This window comes from Lutjanus erythropterus, chromosome 18 (assembly GCF_056507025.1).
Source record: "Lutjanus erythropterus isolate fLutEry1 chromosome 18, fLutEry1.hap2, whole genome shotgun sequence".
In the NCBI taxonomy this organism is placed as follows: Eukaryota; Metazoa; Chordata; class Actinopteri; order Lutjaniformes; family Lutjanidae; genus Lutjanus; species Lutjanus erythropterus.
The window spans coordinates 20,486,510-20,505,374 of record NC_139334.1 but is presented as its reverse complement, the minus strand read 5'-3'; the positions used below and the strand labels follow the sequence as shown (position 1 = coordinate 20,505,374).

At 39.7% G+C, this 18,865-nt stretch overlaps 1 protein-coding gene across 7 annotated transcripts in view; it reads left to right on the top strand.

Annotated features, from left to right (window-relative positions):
* dtnbb (dystrobrevin, beta b) overlaps nucleotides 1–17,217 on the top strand; it is a 47,216-nt gene extending 29,999 nt beyond the window's left edge. For 4 of the 7 annotated variants that reach the window (XM_084742546.1, XM_084742549.1, XM_084742545.1 and 1 more), the window contains 9 exons: nucleotides 4,844–4,934; nucleotides 6,615–6,703; nucleotides 7,852–7,965; nucleotides 10,806–10,902; nucleotides 11,251–11,271; nucleotides 13,085–13,244; nucleotides 13,432–13,521; nucleotides 14,704–14,757; nucleotides 16,110–17,217. In XM_084742546.1, the coding sequence (XP_084598672.1) occupies nucleotides 4,844–4,934; nucleotides 6,615–6,703; nucleotides 7,852–7,965; nucleotides 10,806–10,902; nucleotides 11,251–11,271; nucleotides 13,085–13,244; nucleotides 13,432–13,521; nucleotides 14,704–14,757; nucleotides 16,110–16,135 (742 nt within the window). In that variant the 3' untranslated portion in view covers nucleotides 16,136–17,217. Of the gene's footprint in view, nucleotides 1–4,843; nucleotides 4,935–6,614; nucleotides 6,704–7,851; nucleotides 7,966–10,805; nucleotides 10,903–11,250; nucleotides 11,272–13,084; nucleotides 13,245–13,431; nucleotides 13,522–14,703; nucleotides 14,758–14,937; nucleotides 14,962–16,109 lie in introns of all 7 variants that reach the window. The other 3 variants (XM_084742550.1, XM_084742548.1, XM_084742547.1) reach the window with 2 other exon arrangements.
* Nucleotides 17,218–18,865: the final 1,648 nt, after the last annotated feature.

Sequence of the window (18,865 nt, the reverse complement as noted above, 5' to 3'; positions counted from 1 at the left end):
GATTAAGTTTCTTGCCGGGATGAACATTTTGTGCAGCGCAGCCTTGTCTCCGAGGGCTGACAGTATCGAGATCAGAGCAGGTTTGAAGGAAGCTGACAAGATAGGGACACCCGAGGCGGTGAGCGATGCCCGTGGAGGTCAGTGGAAGACATCACGTGTCGCGGCGTGTACCAGAGCAAGGCGATGCTCTCCTGAGGTCTGTTTCACTGTGGCAGTAATGAAGAAGCCTGATAACCTTTGTCTTGACATTTTGCTCTGTGAGTCAGTGCTGCTTTGGGAAGATGTCATGCATTGAGGATGCTGTTGCCTTGGGGGGGCATAACAACTACAAAGCTGCCATATTTAGGGCAGAAATAGTGCATGAAGCCACCGTGACACTTCCAAAATAGTTTGTGTTGAGAGTCAGCATGGATACCGGTAGATAAGGTGTTGAACGAGGAGGGAAGGAGCAGCTTCTCTTAGGTCTGGTCTCAGAGACCAGACGACCATTTACTGAGTCACATTTGGTTTGTAAATATTAATATCTGTTTCTATAATCACCACACTGCCCTGCCTGCTCTCACACACACTTACAAATAAGTGTTCCAAAAGAGTTCCTCCTGAAATTCTGAGGCTCTCTCTCTCTCAGAAGAACCCTTTTTTTTAAAGACAAGGTTAGTCAAGGGTTTTTCCTAATGACTAAGGGTTCCATTAAGAACCATTTTCATCCAAAGAGCCTTCGATTCAAAGAAAGAGTTCTTGAAGGATTGTTGACATGTGCTTTCGTCAAGGATTCTCTGTACCATAATATAAAATCCTTACTGGATTCTAAATGAAACCCCTTGGAATATAAAAGTTTTCCTGGTCAAACCTTCTTGGTGTGTTCTAAATGACAGTAGAAGCCCCTAGATAGATAAAACCTTTGGAATATAAAAGGCTTCTCAGTAGAACCTCCAGAGCCCCCCAGGGTGGGTGCTAGATAAAAACTTTGGATCACAAAAGACCTCTCAGTAGAACCCTCTGGGTAGGTTCTAGATAAAACCCTTAGAATATAAACAGCTTTTCAGTAGAAAACCCTGGGTGGGTTCTAGATAAAACTCTTAGAATATAAACAGCTTTTCAGTAGAAAACCCTGGGTGGGTTCTAGATAAAACCCTTGGAATATAAAGGGCTTCTTGGCAGGACCCCCTAGGTGGGTTCTAGATAAACTTTGGAATATAAAAGGCTTCTTTGTGGAACCCTCAGCATGGGTACCAGATAAAACCCCTGGGTGGGTTCTTGTTAGCAGCTTGGATGGAACCCTCAGAGAGAGATTTGGGTGGAACCATTATACCATAGGAGGGTTCTCCTTTAGAACCTCTCATAAGGGGTTCTTGATGAAACCTTTCACAGATGGTTCAAGGTATATCCATTTATGTTGGGTTATAGATGGAACTCTCTGAAGGGATTCCAACTGGAACCTCGAGAAAAGGTTCTACTGGGAACAAAAAAGCGTTCTCCTACGGGGACAAGCCAAAGAACCTTTATGGTTCTAGTTAGCACCCTTATTTCTCAGAGGGCCTATGAGTCAAAGATGCTCCTGCTGAATAATGCAGAGCTCCTTGTGGCTCTGCCTCAGTTCAGCCCCAAACTGAAAGCGAGCACCCGAGCTGCTGTCCTTGTTTGTTGACCCTTTCAGATTCCACTTTTTTTTTTTTTTATCAGAGAAAAAGAACATTCCTGACTGTGTGTCAGTGCAGAGCTGAAACCGAAACGCTCTCCGTTTGAGAAACAGTGCATGTTGTGCTCACAGCCTCCATCACAGTCTGCTCTGTGATACTGTCTGCTCTGCTGACATGGCATCTGCTCCCTCCCACCTCACAGCTCCCTCACAGACAATCGCTCACCACTAGCCGGTCCTCCAAGGGCGAACCGCAATTTATTACCTGTTAGTCATGCAGAACCACAGCGGCAGAAGATAAAATTAAAGAAAAAAAGGAGGAAAAAAGAAAATGCTGTCTCGAGCTTGATGAGTTTTAATTCAGACTTAACTGAGAATTGACTAAATGTGAGGCAGCTGCTTGTGGGGGAGCAGTTTGTGTTTCTATCAGGAGGCATCATCATCATTATGTAAGACTTAGAAACTAAAATATTTAATTGAATGAAAGTTTAGATTAAACATTTAATTATTACCTGCTGAGTAAACTACCTCTGCCGCCTCCTAATTTTATTTCAAAACAAACTTGATAAGAAAATATGTCCTCAAATGGACCTAGTCAGGGTTGGCAATAATTCAGTATAATCATTTATTGATTTAGAAATTATAAGCAGTAGTCAAACATTTTATAAATGTTTAAATAAATGAATGTTTAATGTATTACAGACTGTAATATAGTTTATGTACAGCAGTTTCTCCTGTAAAGACTTATTTTATTTTATTGCAACTCTGTTTTTCTATATTGTCATTCAGTATTTGTTTGTGGTCCTGAATGTTCCCTGAATGTCCCCCACTCCACAACGTGACTGTCACAAGGCGACGTCCTTTACACCAGCAGGGACGTTCTGGAAACGTACCATTTCTAGCTGGGTATACACCAGCATCCACTTACCCATGAGAGTTACTGACAAATGCATTTAATAACTACATATATCTGCTTCCACCTACATTATAGTGTGTAGTAAACCACTTAAATGCATTATACAACTTATAAATGGTAAACAGGGGAATTAAAATAAAGGGCAATTTGCTTTAACTTGATATTAGTAACTTTATTTAATCAGGTAGTCTCACTGAGATCATTAATCTATGAGTTTATAAAAGATGGTGTAATGTCTACATACAAATTATAGAAGTGGAAAGGGTTTTAAAAATCAGGAGAAGTTTTTCAAAATGTTGGTTCCTCTGTCGACACTTTCAAGGCTAAAACCCCGAAGCACGCTGGATGACGTTGGACAGCTGGCTCGTAGAAAGATGTGATCGTGGGGAATTTGTTCAGGAAATCTGTCCCAAGTCTTGACTTCAGATGCTCCACAATTTCACGCGTCCACCGAGACGGTAACCCGTGTCTGTCCTCTGTCTGAAACGCAAAAAAGTCGACCTCAGAGTCTCCTCTAGTGACTTGTGCAGGTATCAGTATTTCTTGCAGTGGTGGAAATATGAGGAAATTGTAACGGTGATTGATTGCTAATTTGAAAATTTTACAAAATAACTGACATATTACATTACATTGGACAACATAAAAAGTAATCTGAGTACTCTAACAAGGTACTTTGTGGTGCATTAGCCATAAGACTGTTCATTAGTGTATAATCACCTGAAAATACCTTAGAATGAGACTTTTATATCTACAAATAGAGAAAAATAATAAAGAAATTTAATATATCATATATCAAATTTAAAAAATACTGTTATAAATATCAGGAGACTGATTCCAGCCATATTGCTCAGTCCTTTGAACAAGTAAACATGCCATCCTTCATGAATGCTGCAGGGCCAGTCAGGAACAAGATGCATCATCCCTCCAGATGTTCAACAAATTTGTATCTCTGGCCTCAGAACACAGCGTTTAAAAAGCACCGTCTCTTCCAAAACAGGACCAGTGGTGTCTGAGATAACGTGTATGAGTAAAAAAATGCCGGTATCTTCAAAAGCGTGACAAAAATAAAAGATGCCTGGGAAAGGTGCCAGTTCGGGAGGGCTTGAAGGCAGTTCATGCATCTTTGTCCAAAACCTGGCACAGACCATCAGGTGGTGCCAGGAAGCTCCCCGATGAAGGCAGCTGAGGCAGGAGGAGCAGCTTCTATACTGATAACCCGAAGATCCAGACATGTAGTCCGGCTCCAAACGACCTCGCGGGGTCGCAGCGTTTCCTGAGCCAACCCGAGCAGCTCCCTGACATGCATTAATGTATTGCTTTAATCTTACAAGAAACCTCGGGCTGCGTCTGATGCTCTGTTTAGCCTGAGGACGAGGCTGTAAATTATTTAGAGTGCGTCCCATTTAACAACATTTTTTTGAGATTTTACTCCAAACAAGTGCTTTGACATGTCGGCAGAGTGATTTAGTGCAGAATGTTGTTTTTTTTTGTTGAGTCGGTGGCACAATCTTAAAACAAGTCGAATGATCCGCTGACTATTTTAAGATATCATCGCCGGGCTAAGAAAACCCTTGAAAAAGCGAGGTAGGAGCTAAAATTATCTCATCACACTGACAGCTTTTTTTTTAATCTGCTTTGAGAAAGATAAGATTTTAATAGAAATGTCGATAAAAAAGGCTGGTGTGCAGTGTGTTTCTGGGTAGCCAAAGCTGCAGGGACTGTGGTGGTTGTTGATGCAGCAGAGTTTGAAGCCAGATTGGGTTTAATGGTCTTAATCATCGCTCGCTGTCCAGTCAGAGTTAGATAGCGCCCAGCACCATTTCAGCTCTCCTTCACTCTTCATTGCGGGCTGCCCGCCGAGAAGGGACAGCATATGTCCTGTCATCTGTCCTCGCCATATGCCACGCCCATGATCATTTAAAGTCTCACGCCTTATTTGACATTTCCAGGCAGTGATGAAATGGCCAGAACGGACGTTGGCACAGTCACAAACGCATTTGGCATGCTGCATTCTCTCTTGTTCATCTCAGTTCATTGTTATGACCAATTATCTCAGACTGTCTATCAACACTGGAGTCAAAAGCCAAGTGTCATACACGAAGGTCACCTCAATTATAAAGTTTTATTCATGCAAAATGTTTTATATAATCACTGTGACTGTATAAACTTTACTTACATAACAGCGTTCACATTAGAGTCAGTGTTGCAGCTGTATGTGTGTGTGTCTGTGTGTGTGTCTGTGTGTGTGTCTGTGTGTGATGTGTTTCTCTGTCTCTGACTTTGGGCAGTGTCTTGGAGAGTCCCAGCCGGCTAGATGAAGAGCACCGCCTCATCGCTCGCTACGCTGCCCGCCTGGCGGCCGAGGCGGGCAACTCCACAGTGAGTGTCTCGCAGGACGCCCCGTGGTGGGCTTCAGTCAACCTACATTTCACATTTAATGCTTTGACAAGTTATTGTTAGACGCTTCGCTGTGGCTGTAGAACTTAATTGCTGAAGCTGCAGAGTAAAGATTACTCACACGGCGAGTCAGACTGTGTAATACTCAGCCATTCATAAATGTTCTTTAAAGACACACGAAGAAAGGGAGGGATAAGTAAACCTATTATCCAACAGTTTTACTTGCAGTTGTTGGGAACACTTTGACCGGGTGTGCATCAGACTGACATGACAGCATTATAACCATGCTCACAACGGCTGTCATTATTACAGAAGTCTTAATAAATGTTTATGACTGTCATCTAGTGTCATTCGGCCTATGTCCATTGTCATTTTTAATGTCAAGTTGATATTGTTTGAGACATCTTTGTTCTGACAACTTGACACCAACCAAGGCAACCTAACCCATCAATTCCTTTGTTATAACAACTTGACATTAACCAAGACAACATAACCTGTCAATGTCCTTGTTATAACAACTTGATGTAAAACGAGTCTTGTTTTAGGACAGCTTGACAGCATAACCTGTGAATGTCTTTGTTGTAACTTGACACTGTCCGAGACAAAAATGTCTTTCTTATGACAACTTGACATTATCAAACGAAGAGAAACTGTTTAGCTTTATGTTTTAACATGACGTTAAACTGTCATATGTGGTTGGTTTTGACACTGGCTGTCATGAGACCCTTCAAAGTATGTCATGGATAATTTCCTTGACCTCAAGTAAAGTGGTACAGTTTGTATTTGCATAAATATGTCATGAAGTGTTATTGCACTGTCAAATGCTTTTGTAATGGTCTCATGAATACCAGCAGATAGCTGTTAGCCTACTTAAGCTACAAGTAAACTAGCTAAACCATTGCACTTTTGATAAACTCTGTAAGCACTGACCACAGTGACAAATACATTGCATTTCCTACGACTGTTTCACAATAAAAGTCGTACAGTTGAAGACTTTTAAAGTGACGTAGCAGCAGTAGGAAAACTGTTTCGTCAAATATTCATAACTATATAAGCAAATATTCTATAGTTGCATAGTGGGGCAATATTTTATGACTCACATGAGCATGAAACTCTCATGTGAAAGCTGAAGACTACAGCGTTGAGAAAACTGTTTTTATAATCTGTATCTTATTAATCTATTCACTTTTCATTTTGGGCTCAATTTGAGGTTAATTCAGCAACTGTTGTTCTTCTTTTTGATCAAAGAGTTTTGATTCTTCTCCATGACAATGGCAGCCGAGTCCTGACCTCACATTGTCTCCGAGAGGCCAGTGTTTCTGTGTTAAGCAACAATGAGGTTATTGTTGCAAGAATAGTAAAGTAAAATTGAAACAGAAATCTCTCCTGTGAAGTTACCCAAACTGCTCTGTTTTCTAGGGCAGAAAGCGTTCATGTCGGGTCACCGTGGGTCTGTTTGGATTTGTACTTTGCAGTCTGACGTTTTATATGAAGGGATAAAGGAAAGCTGTGGTGAGCTGAAATGGCTCCCCGTTTATGCAGAAACATAATAAGTTTCCAGCAGAGAATCATTACTGCTCATTGTGGTCAGATGGTAGCTGGTGTTTGACTTTTGTTCTCCCACTGTTGTTAATGCCGTTCTATGATAATTTTGTTTTTCAGCAACAATGTCCTCCATCAGATCTGAGTTTCAACTTCGATGCGAATAAACAGCAGAGACAGCTGATTGCAGAGCTGGAGAACAAAAACAGGTACAATTTATCATTTAAACTTCAGTTACACTTCAGAAACTAATCAGTATTATATTTATATATTGATAGGTGCTTTACTTGAGTATTACTTTGGTCTACTACTTATTTTGGGTTTTTTTTTAAACTCAACTACATTTATCTGACAACTATGATTAATGATAACTTTACATATTCATAATTCATATTACATATGACTTTACATGGTTATTCTATTCACATTTTACATGTAAAACATGATGCGCTTGAAAAACTTGACACATTTCCACAAATTTAAACAACCCAGCACACTTTGTTAAACCATTAGAGGAACAGTTTGATATTTTGGCAGATAGGCTTGTTTGCTTTCTTGTAAATGAGCGAAAAGCTAGGTAGCTTAGCATAACAGGTAGTCTGACTCTGTGTAAAACTGCTTACCTGCATATCTAAAACTTAAACGTTACATCTTGTTTGTTTAATCCAAACAAAATTAAAGGACAAGTTGTGTTTTTACAGGGTGTTATGTACCAGATTTTTTGTTTCCCAAAAGCACCTTGTCATCACTGGGGGGTTGGGGGGGGGGTTTAAGTAAGTGACATATTAGAGAGTATCACATTTCTCAAAATGTCAAACTTTTTCATTAAAATTAGCTTTATCTTGACCAGCTACAACATTAAAATGCTGTTCAAAGCAGCAGAAATGCATCTGAAAAACTCATTCGCAACTTTTCCTCAGTTTCCTGCTTTTCACTACGCTAGCTAGCTGAATGGTGCTAATGTTACAGCTCAACCAAGGACGACGCCATTAATGCTTACATCTCACTGGCAGGTGTAGTGTCATAGAAGAAAAAGGTTCCTACATGAAACTTCCTTCCTACATCCAAACAAAGTTTGGAGTATGTTGAGTCATGATTTCTGGAAAGAGACATTGCTGTTGAACTTTTGTGGGTTTTTTTTGCTGCTTTGAGCACCAGAAGCTGAGTGCCAGACATTTCTAACATCTGTGATGTCTCCAAAACTCTGCAACTCACACCAAAACAATGTAGATGGATGATGAGCACTACAGGCCAGAGGACAAATACATATTCATGATTTCTGGGGTGAACCGTGCCTTTAAGTGAAGAGACTCACCACTTCTGTTTAGTTAACTGATTAACCGACTCACGTCTTTAGGGAGATCCTCCAGGAGATCCAGCGGCTGCGTCTGGAGCACGAGCAGGCCTCTCAGCCGACCCCAGAAAAAGCCCAGCAGAACCCCACGCTTCTGACTGAACTGCGGCTCCTCAGGTACCATCCGTGCTCGCCACCTCCACCTCCACATCCACCACACCTCTTACAGTGCATCTTCTTCCCAACAGCAGGAACAAAGAGCCATACATCAACAAAATCAAGTAGTAAAGCCGCTTCAGGGCTGTTGTATTTATGTTGGCTGAACTCATTCTTCAAGTAGAAATAGTGCTTCGCTAATTCAGGAGGGTGTTTTTGAATTAGCTTTACCAGCAGTGGCGTGGACATTTGTCATGCTGGCAGGATGCTGAGACCCTCGGGTCCAGTTCTTGGAAGAGACGCGTTGGAGCACTTGTTGCCCTGAATGACTCCTTGTTTGTCCGGTCTGGTCTGAATAATGAATCAGCAGTCATGTTTATGGTCAACAGATGTGATAAAGATTTAAATTTTATACTTATTAAATGTTTCATGACATAAATTACTGGGAACTTTTTAATATTGATTAATTTTAAAAAGTTATAGCAGAACTAGAGTTGAATTTTAATTTCTTAGTTACGTTGTACAGGAATATATAATATATTATTGTTTTTTTCATAAAGACATCGTAATTAAAGTGTAAGATAATTGGTTTATATCACCAGAGGATACTTTCATGTTTAATTCAAACATGTCTAGAAGCATTTTTCAGCTCACTGAGCCTGTTTGTGATTCAGCTTTTAGACCAGGATATTATCAAGTAGTAATTATTTCATGCAGGCTGTGCACTGTGTTTGGAGCCCGGCTGGACGGCTCTGATATTGCCTTTATTCAGCCTGGGGATACATAACAGAGCCGAGGTGTTTATAGTCTGCAGATGTTTGTGAGTTTTTGATAGGACAGACAGACGATTGCTACAGTCTTCTGAGGCGTCTTCAGCATGCAGTTACAGATGGTGAACACCAGAGGGTGATAATGAGCCAGAATCCTCACTGAAAAGAGATGGCCAGAGACAATATTTAGCTACTGTGAACCTTTGACAGGGGTTTCAAACTTTTAAAAAATACCTAGAGGCCACGTTGTGCTATTTCTTTAACAGTTAATTCAAACTCCCTCTTAGCTGTAGAATGAGTAGCGTTGTTGAGATTGTATTCCTGGAGAACATCATCCTTGTCCTTGCCAATGACATGAGTAATAGTTGCAGTAAATTAATAAATAATCAATTGTACACCTCCCAACTGTCAGAGCTCCAGGTCAGTATTTTGGGTTTATAAAGAGACATTTTTCACATCAAGTGCACTGCAGTAAATCAAAGTTCAGTTGGATCACAATACCAGAATTTTAAACTTTGTTTGAATCACAGCATAAAAAAAGATTCTTGATCCCTCTTTTAATACCATGGCAAAAAGAAAAAAAGTCTGTTTTTTTTTTTTTATCAACCTGCACACAGTACTGGTGCATAAAAGGTCACTGCACACTGTCTAGTTTTGCTGCAAGCCAAATTTCAGGCAGGATAACAAAGACTGAACTGAGGTCCTGGATGAGCACTTTAATTATTTTTTAATGTACTTAAGCTATAATTAAAGGATATTGTATCATTTTAAACACATTGAAACATTTCAATACTTTGGCAGCTTTAGTGCAGCGAGGTGCAGATGTTGAGTATGAAAAAAGGCAGCTTTTTATGCTCCATTAGAACAGCCTTGCTAAAATGAGGGAAATTGTGATAATGAAATAATAAGAAAGGGGGGGAAAAAGTCACAGTGAGAAAAAAAGTGACTTTGTGAACTGGATTTTGCAGTAAATTGAACACGTGTCTATAGTAGGTGTTCTTCAATTTTGCCTGTTAACAGGAAGTCATACTCGTTTTGTGCATTTAAACTCAAAGCCCTGGAGACAGATGACCTTGGTGAGTCAATGTCACTTTTTTCAGCGTTGAAGGTGCCGCTGACAGATTAATTATGAAAATAAAGGTATTTGTAACAGGGACATTTGTACAAATAAAACTAGAGATGTATTATTATACTAGACAAGACAGCATGAGCTTAACACGGCGCAGTGGAAGGATGTGAATGAAGAAAATGCCACATGACTCTACATACGTTCAGCATCTAGTATCTAGTATCTTGAACTATTGGACTAAGATAAAAAAAAAAAAAAAAAAGTAACCCCCATGCACACATTTGTACAGGTATCTTAGAAAATATCTACAGGAAATGTGTGTATGTGTGAAATAATTTGCAAACGTATCCCATGGTGACGCCACGTCGATGCACGATGTTTCATTTAAAGATGCCCTGCAGACATGTTTTACCATGCATATAAAGTGCTTCTACTGAATAGTAATTTGTATCTGATAATGTTAATTCACAAAAAAAGTAAAATGATCTTGTTAACATCTTTGAAATGACATCTACTCCCTCTGCTTCATTAAAAATACAGCTGAGTGTTTGTTTCCATATCACACTTTTGCAAGATGAAGATTGTATTGGGATTGATGCTTGTAGGCCCACCCTTCGAACTGGAACACAGGAACTTTCCACTCTCAGCAAATAACTGTGAAAACATCCTTCTAGTGGCGAATTCTGCACATATGCCTTTCTGTACAATGAAGCTCAAACATTTAACTACAACCCAAATTCCAAAAAAGCTGGCACGTTGTTTAAAATGTAAATAAGAACAGAATCCAAAGATATGCAAAAACTTTAGACCTATATTCAACTGAACACAGTACAAAGACAAGATATTCAAAGTTCAAACTGATAAACTTTTTTCCTGTAAACATACACTCCTTCTGAATGTGATGCCTGCAACATGTTCCAAAAAAGTTTGGACAGGAGCATGTTTTGAGTGAAGTACTTTGAGTTTAAGTACAGAGTTTCTTTTTTTTTAATCTGTCCCCAAATTCTTTCTGTCTGCTGCAGACACAGGAAGGACGAGCTGGAGAGGCGCATGTCAGCCCTGCAGGAGAGCAGACGGGAGCTGATGGTGCAGCTGGAGGGACTCATGAGGCTGCTAAAGGTAAGACGATCACCTGTCTCTAGAAGATTTATATGTAATAGCCCTCTAAATCTAAATATCCAAGCTAGAATGGTGCATAAACGTTAACACCTTGTCCTGAATCTGCAGTGCTTAAATAGTCTACATGATCCTATTTTTAAAGCTTGGTGGCATGTTTGATGAAATAAGATGTTGGCATGTTTGATTCTTTAAAACCAAGACGTTGCAGTGATCTTAAGTTTTGTTGATGTGCCATATGGTGCATGCAGAAATCCCTTTCTTCTTCTTCTTCTTGATCTTCTGCTGCTTTAATTCTGTTGCTCTCACTCTTCTTGCTCTTTCTCACCGCTTACCTTTGCTGGCTGATAGGATGAGGAGCAGAAGCAGGCTGTAAGTTGCCCTTAATTCAGTTTGCAAGGCTCTAGTCTCAGCACTTAGTTTAATGCTGCTATACTCCGCCCGTCACACAGATGTGATTGAAGGAAGTTTTTGTAATAGATTTTTAAGAGGGATGTTAGGGGAGATAATAGGATTCCACGATCTAACTGGGTTACACTAATCTAGTCCTACTCCACCACTCCTCGCTAGCACCATTAGAGAGCTAAAACTATAACCTGCGACACCATCTTTAACATCAGTTTTCTCAGGTCCTCGGTCCAAACAAGTTGAGAGAACCGCGTTTTTCTTAGCCCAAATGTCAGGGACCTGCTCCTTTCATCGGCGCTAACAACCTCCCTTCTAATGTGACTGCAGTCTGGCCGGCCATCTGCTGCCTGGCTGCGAGCCATCGACCCAGGCCTGCACCAGTCCCAGAGACACACAGTGATCCTTTCTCTGTGAGATATATCTCTCAGCTCAGCACAGGCCCCGGTCGCTCGCCCTCATATGGCTCTCATTACCCCCTCGATGCAGTAAAGGTGCACTATAGAGACGACATATAGCACAGCCAGCCAGTTTCCAGAAGGTTTTTTTTTTTTTCTTGCCTTGTTTTTGTTTGTTCTCCCTGTAAGGATTAAGTTCTTTTGGTCACATCTGTGTCTGTGTTTGTTTTAATAAAAGTCATCTTTAGAACCAAAAAGGCCATCTCTGCCCAAAAGCTGCAATCTGTGATCGCAATACGGCATCTTCCATTGAAATGTTCCAGAACTGGCTTTATTGATGTAGAGATTAATAAGATTTAAGCTCTTTTCTCTCCATCAGAAGCTCAGATGAAAGAAAGGTTTGAACTTGGAAGATTATCCAGTACGGCTGAAACTAATGATTATTTTCATTATCAATTAATCTGTCCATTATTTTCTTGATTAACTGATTAGTTGTTTGATCTGTTAAATATCAGAAAATAGTGAAAAATGGGGATCAGTGTTTCCAAAAGCCCAAATATGACGTCCTCGAATGACTTGTTTTGCCCACAACTGAAATATATTTTATTTACTCTCATAAAGGAGCAAAGAAACCAGAAAAGTCTGAACACTGAATAGGCTGGAATTGGATCAAAGTCGATTAAACAATTAATCATTGCAGCTCTAATATCTAGTATGTCACTTAAATAATAAAACTTGCTATTTATTAACTATGTACCAGTAAAAAAAATGCCTGTTAATTAGTCAACTAGTCTTTTTGCCCCTGTCACGGTCAAACACATAAAATAATATCGACACTGCCGTTGCACTGTCATAATTAACATAATCTGTCATGATTCTGTAATGCAGGTAATTCAGTGAATTATGTCATTAAAAGTTGACATTGTTTGAGATGCATTTGTTATGACAACTCAACATCAACCAAGACAAAAATGTCCTTGTTATGACAACTTGACATTAACCCAGACAACATAACCTATCAGTGTCTTTGTCACAACAACTTGACATGATCAAAATGTTTGTCTTTATGTTTTAATGTTACATTAAACCGTCATATGTGGTTAGTTTTGACTTTGGTTGTCACAAAACCATTATAAGTGTGTCGTGACACATATCAGCACCTTTAAAGCTCATTAATTTTCATGTTAAATCTTTTGATTTACTACAAAACAACCTTATTTCTTTAAATTATTTAAAATAAAGAAACAAAAGAAATAAATAAAAACTTTATTTTCCATTTACATGTTAAACTTGAGGGAGAACATACAGCAAATGTCAAATTCTAAATAATACATTAATTTGCTGACGATACTGTACTTATCACAGGTGTTTTTATGTTGCAGTCCCAGTCTGGAGGCTCCCCTCATTCTTCCCCCAGTCACGGTGCGGGCTGCTCCATGCCCATGCCCATACGCTCCACCTCGGCTGGGTCCACCCCAACTCACACGCCGCAGGACTGCCTGGCGGGGGTGGGAGGGGACGTGCTTGAGGCCTTCGCTCAGGGTGAGTATGCATCAACACCTGAAACAAAGAGCATTTATTATAAACTTATTCACAATCTATAGCACACAGAGTAGTTATTAATTATGTATATAACCACATTTTTTAATAGTTATCAGTGAACAAAAGCTTATAATCTTAGAAACTGAATGAGTTTTTAATTTCACGTGAAAATGTCTGTGTTTTCTAGGTGTACCTAGAAATCTTCGGAATGATCTATTAGTTGCTGCTGACTCAATCACAAACACAATGTCATCACTTGTGAAAGAGCTCCACTCAGGTTAGTCTACACCTCATGTTTCGGTGTATCTTATGACTGTTTTATTTCCTGGATTAGAGGAGGAATCAATAATACATTTAATGTAAGAAATTATGAAAATGACCATGATAAGCCATCAGCGATCAAGGAAACGTGTTAAAATTTTGAAATTTCTATTCCAGGCTGGCATAACTATTACTGTTTGACCATTTCATGTTAATTAGAGTTCAAATGAATGCCGAATGCTCGCCAAATGAGTAAGTGTCTGTTTAAAAGTTGTAAGAAATCTATAATAATCTTGTAGAAGGCGTAGATGTTTATAATAGGTTAAATTGAGCAATATGTTAATGGAGTCTGGCAGGCAGTGAGACAGGCAGCCACTGAACTCAAAGTCTCAAAGTCATGCTGAAAGATTGCAATGATTAATAGTATTTATCTGACTATCTGAATATCTATTGAATCAGTGAAGTAGTGTTCAGTTATGTTAGCACTCCTCTTTGCCGGTACGAGGGTGTTTGACTGTGGACAGGTGTGTTAGATATTCCTCCAGCATCTTCTCTCGTTGAAGTTTGGGGCGCAGAAAGATTGATGGGACGGTTCACATTTATGCTCTGTCAGTGACATGATTTAAGCTAGCTAAAGTTACATCGTTTACTTGCCATTGTGTTGTTTGTCCACTCTGGATGGAGATAAAGGACTGGTGGATTGGGCAGCAGCAATGAGAGGTAGCGGGCTATTTTTTCCATCAAAGCGACAGGACACAGCAGGTTCCCTGGCTGCTCAGACATAAATCCCACTGTTTAACGGCTCAAGCGGCTTCATTTCTTGACTTTACCAGCTCTTCAGTTTCTCTGTCATTAATTTCAGTGTCTCCTTTCTTTTTTTATCTTCCTCCTCCTTCTCTTTCAACCTCGTATCCACTTTTAGCCCCATTTAATCAAAATCCACAGCAAAATCTGACATTTTTAAACAATTTGCTGGCGCAGTGATACTGATGTAATGCGGTCACAGGTGTGTGTTTATAGAGTATTTTACAACAGCTTCAAATGTGGCTCAGCCAATCATAATCAAGGAGCAGAACTATCTGTTTTATTATAAGGAATTTAAGATGTCATTACTGACTTCTCAACCGTTCTCTTCTTCTGATGTATTTTTGAGTTTTCACCAAAGGCATTACTGAAATTGCTGGTTTTATTTTTATAGTAGATGACGGGGGAGACGAAGAGGAGACCAACATGAGGAATGGTGGGGACAGAGGTGAGTCTCACTACATGCTAATTGTTTCCTACTTTAATCGTTGAGAGCCTGTCATATTATACTGTCATACTAAATAAAATATCTCACTCAAAAACAGAATGCAGAATTATTTCTGTTCATCATAAAAACCAAGGCCAAAACATATTAATATAAATTCAACATTCCCTCTCTTTTTTTCAGCTGAAGCAGAATGAACAACAAAAAGTAGGAATTATAATTAATTAATATTATATTATGCATATATAATTTTAGTACGAAAGCCAAGAATGGCTGTGGTTGTACTAATTTAATTTCATTCTGTTACCCCAACATCAAAAATGACATATCCTGTTATTTTGAGATAATGGGGTTAATTATCTCATTTGTTTCTCAAAATACAACAACGGGTTGGTTCTTCTAGATAATGAGATAAATATGTTATTTAAAGCCCAGCTGAAACTCTCAAGTTTTGAAAATGAATTATAAAAAGTTTTCCCAACCTGTAATCTTGAGTTGACAAACAAAGTTATCTCAAAAATTAGTCACAGTGAGCTGTAAACATAATTTGTTATTATTTGGGTGCCTGAAGATTAAATAGTTATGATGGAAAATATTAAAATATTAACCATAATTCACTTTCACTTAAACGAGTTTAATCAATATTTTTTGAAATACTATTACTGTTTCTAAAACACAAAGATTTAAGTAAATTATCTCAAAAAAAGGTTAGTAGTTGGCAAAACTTTTTCAAAACTTCAGAGTTTGAGATGGACTCAAAAGTCGAAACTCTATTGCGGCAAGTTGCCCTGAAATTTTGAGTTTTCTCAAAAAACATATTGTTATGTAGAGATGACGGGATAATTCACCCGTTAACAAAAGAAAACAACCCGTCATTGTCGTATTTTGGGAAACAACAGAGTTATGAAAAAGAAGATAATTAACCATCATCACATGACTCCTGTATGCTGAGATAAGTGGATAATTAACTCGTCATCTCAAGATAATGGGATGAAATAAAATGATTACAACCGCATCTGTTCTTGGCCTCCGTATATAATAATTTTATGGAAGCAAAGTGCCTGAAGTTCATTTATTTTCTGCAAGTGGACAAACAGAAGTTGGTGCTAATTATAGCAGCATTGTTTACTCATTTGTTGGATTGGGAGAGTTGGCCGCAGCTAAACATTTGCATGACACCTTTATCAGCCAATAAAATACTTGTTTGGCTCATTATAATGAGCTTCTGCTCCAACCCAAAGCACCATGGCACACAGCCACAGAGTCATTTATACTTATTTTTTTTTCAAATTAATTCAGACTCTGCAGGCTGTCAGCAGCATTAAACTCGCTCTTCTGTGTGTGTGTGCATCCAGGCACAGTGAGAGTACCGAAGCACTGAGGACAAGACAACACCATTCCACCCTGTAAGGACATACAGTCATCAACTGGGAAGAATCAGTAACAACAACAACAACAACAACAACAACAACAAAAACCCCTGGCATTAGCACGTAGAGTAATGCATGCTGTAATCTAACAGGATTTCACTATGTGAAAAAACATTTCTTCACACCTTGCAGGTAGCAAGATGTGTCTAATTAGCGAGTGTGTATGTTGTCCTGTAAACAAAAACTGCTGTAATTACCCGATGATTTCCCTCATGACTGCTAAGGAATGGCTTGCTGTGCTTTCTCCCCCAACTGTTCCATCGCAGCAGATCATTCTGTATATAAAATACTGTAAACACATGACCGTGGGAACGGTGACCTCCTGTCACACAACATGTTCCCTGTCATTGCTTTTGTATGATTAGCACTAGTATCTTTTTTCTTTCTTTTTTCCTTTTTTTTTATTTATCATTTTTGCATGAAGTTGCACTCATGTCTGGATTTAGGTACTGTACCATGCTATGCCAGCTCTTCATGGGTTTATGGTGACAGCTGGGGTGTCAGGAGTGTCCTGCCTCAGAATTCACGCTGAGTGTGTTTACTCGCACATCCATGTTCTGAAGTTTGTAAAATCTGACCTGTCAGTGTCTTGCCATCACCATGAAGGTGCCGAGCAACCAGCGGAGACTTCAGGAAATCACTGCGCCTGGTCAACAAGTTTAGGAGATTAGAAGGAAATCTCAGACCTGCGAAAGAGAAATGATTTTAACCCAAGCCATTATCTTTCCCATAACCCTAACCAGGTGTTTTGTGTCCCGAAACCTTCCCGGATCTTAACCACAGCATTGTCACATTGTTAAACATAATTTGTTTGTACATGCAAAATGAAGAAACAAGGCATACAAATCGCCTAAGAGTTCTGCAAATCTTGGGTTCCCTTCTAAACATGACCAACTGTAGTCCAGCACACAATACCCAATAAAAAACACAAACTGACGTGATTAAATGCACACAAGAATACCTAACTGCAGACCTCTGCACATGAGGTACCTCTAGAATGTCTCTGGAGGCTGGGCCTCACTGATAACAGTACAAAAATTTCCTGATGGACAGACAGGCTTATTTGTTGCTAAAATAGCTAAGCACTTGTTGCTACTGTTAGCTAGTTAGCTCAGTTAGCCGTGCAGCTTGCTTTATTTTTTTCCCCCAAGACTGTTTCGCCCCATCCTGCCCTACTGTTCTGTCATTGGCCAGTACTTCTTACTTCAATGATGCATGCTTGTGACCAACAGAAAGCTGTTTCTAACATTGTCAAAGGGTCTATTTTAACCATAAAGCATGATCTTTTAAACGTAAACCTACCCAAGTAGTTTTGGTGTCTAAACCCACCCAAACTATGACTGAAAACTGAAAACAACAAGTCAAGTAAGTATAAAAAGCTGGCAGTGTTATTTAGCTTCACATTTTTTCCCAACTGCCACCACACTCAATCTCACTGCCAATCACAGCACAGTAGTTGCAGCAATCACTGCACAGTGGGGCGTGACCAGGCGGAACAGCCTTGGGGGAAAAATAACATGTGCAGCTAACGTTAGTGGCCCTATTAGCCGAGTCCGGTTTTCTTGTCCACTCGCCTGGCTCTGGTTCTGGTGCACATACAGGCGCTGATCCCCACCAGCATTCCCTCTGGAACTCCACCCCCAGTCCAAAGCTCCTGTGCTAGCAACACTGCGAGCTGCTGGCTGCATGGCTGGCTGTTAGCTACTTTACCAGCGAGAAAAGCTATCTGTCCACTAGGAAACTGTAAATCACCAAAAATTTAGGCTGAGCAGCCAGAGGACAGGACAGACCAAAAAATATTGGTTGGAATCAAATTTCCTGTCACTTGCAGAGTTACCTCTTGTGCATGCTCTTCTGGAGGTCTGCATCCAGATCCCTCTCAACACACAAGATAAAACCTGTTAGGTGTATTTTCTTTTTTTTTAACTCTTGGACAGGGTCACGCTAGTCAACCTAGCCATCTCCTGGCTGTCCAAAATCTTTCTTTAAAAATTATATATTTGTAAGGGACCGTGTTCAATATTAAGCATAAATTTTACCATTTGATGTATTATAAGACTTAGCTTAAAGCTCATTTTCATCTGCAAGTCTAGTCTAGTCGAGTCTAGTCTTGTTAAAAGTTGCCAGGCAGAATAACCCCTGTAAAACTAAAATTTGTCATTTAACGCTTTATTTTTATACAGAATAAACAATAGAGATACAGTCAAGGCTCACGGTTTGGCCTGTTTCCAGTCTTTATGCTAAGCTACGCTAACCAGGTGCTGGCTGCAGCTTCATACACTTCCTGCTGTTGGCATAATGTCTGTTGGCTTTCCATGATAATATTCTTTCTATTAATGTGTGCAGCGCTGTCTGTTAATACAGTATGAAGACGACTAGCTGGTATCCAGAATACTGCGTGCATGTAAACACACTCACCGAGTCACATACTGTACTGCTGCTACTGTGCTCTCAGTGAGCCACCCTTGCAATTAAGAGGGCTGCGCAAATTAAGAGAAACAAAGGGGCTACTACAAACACAGCAATGAGCCGCCGAGTCTCGTTGTTTCCTCCCCGTGAAAACATAACTGAACACACCTGACTAGCTGGTAGCCTCAGTATTTATTGTTTCAAATGTAGGGAAGCACCTCAGGATGTTTAAAATAGTCATGAACTAGGAACACTGAGTTTTAGTTGTGAGT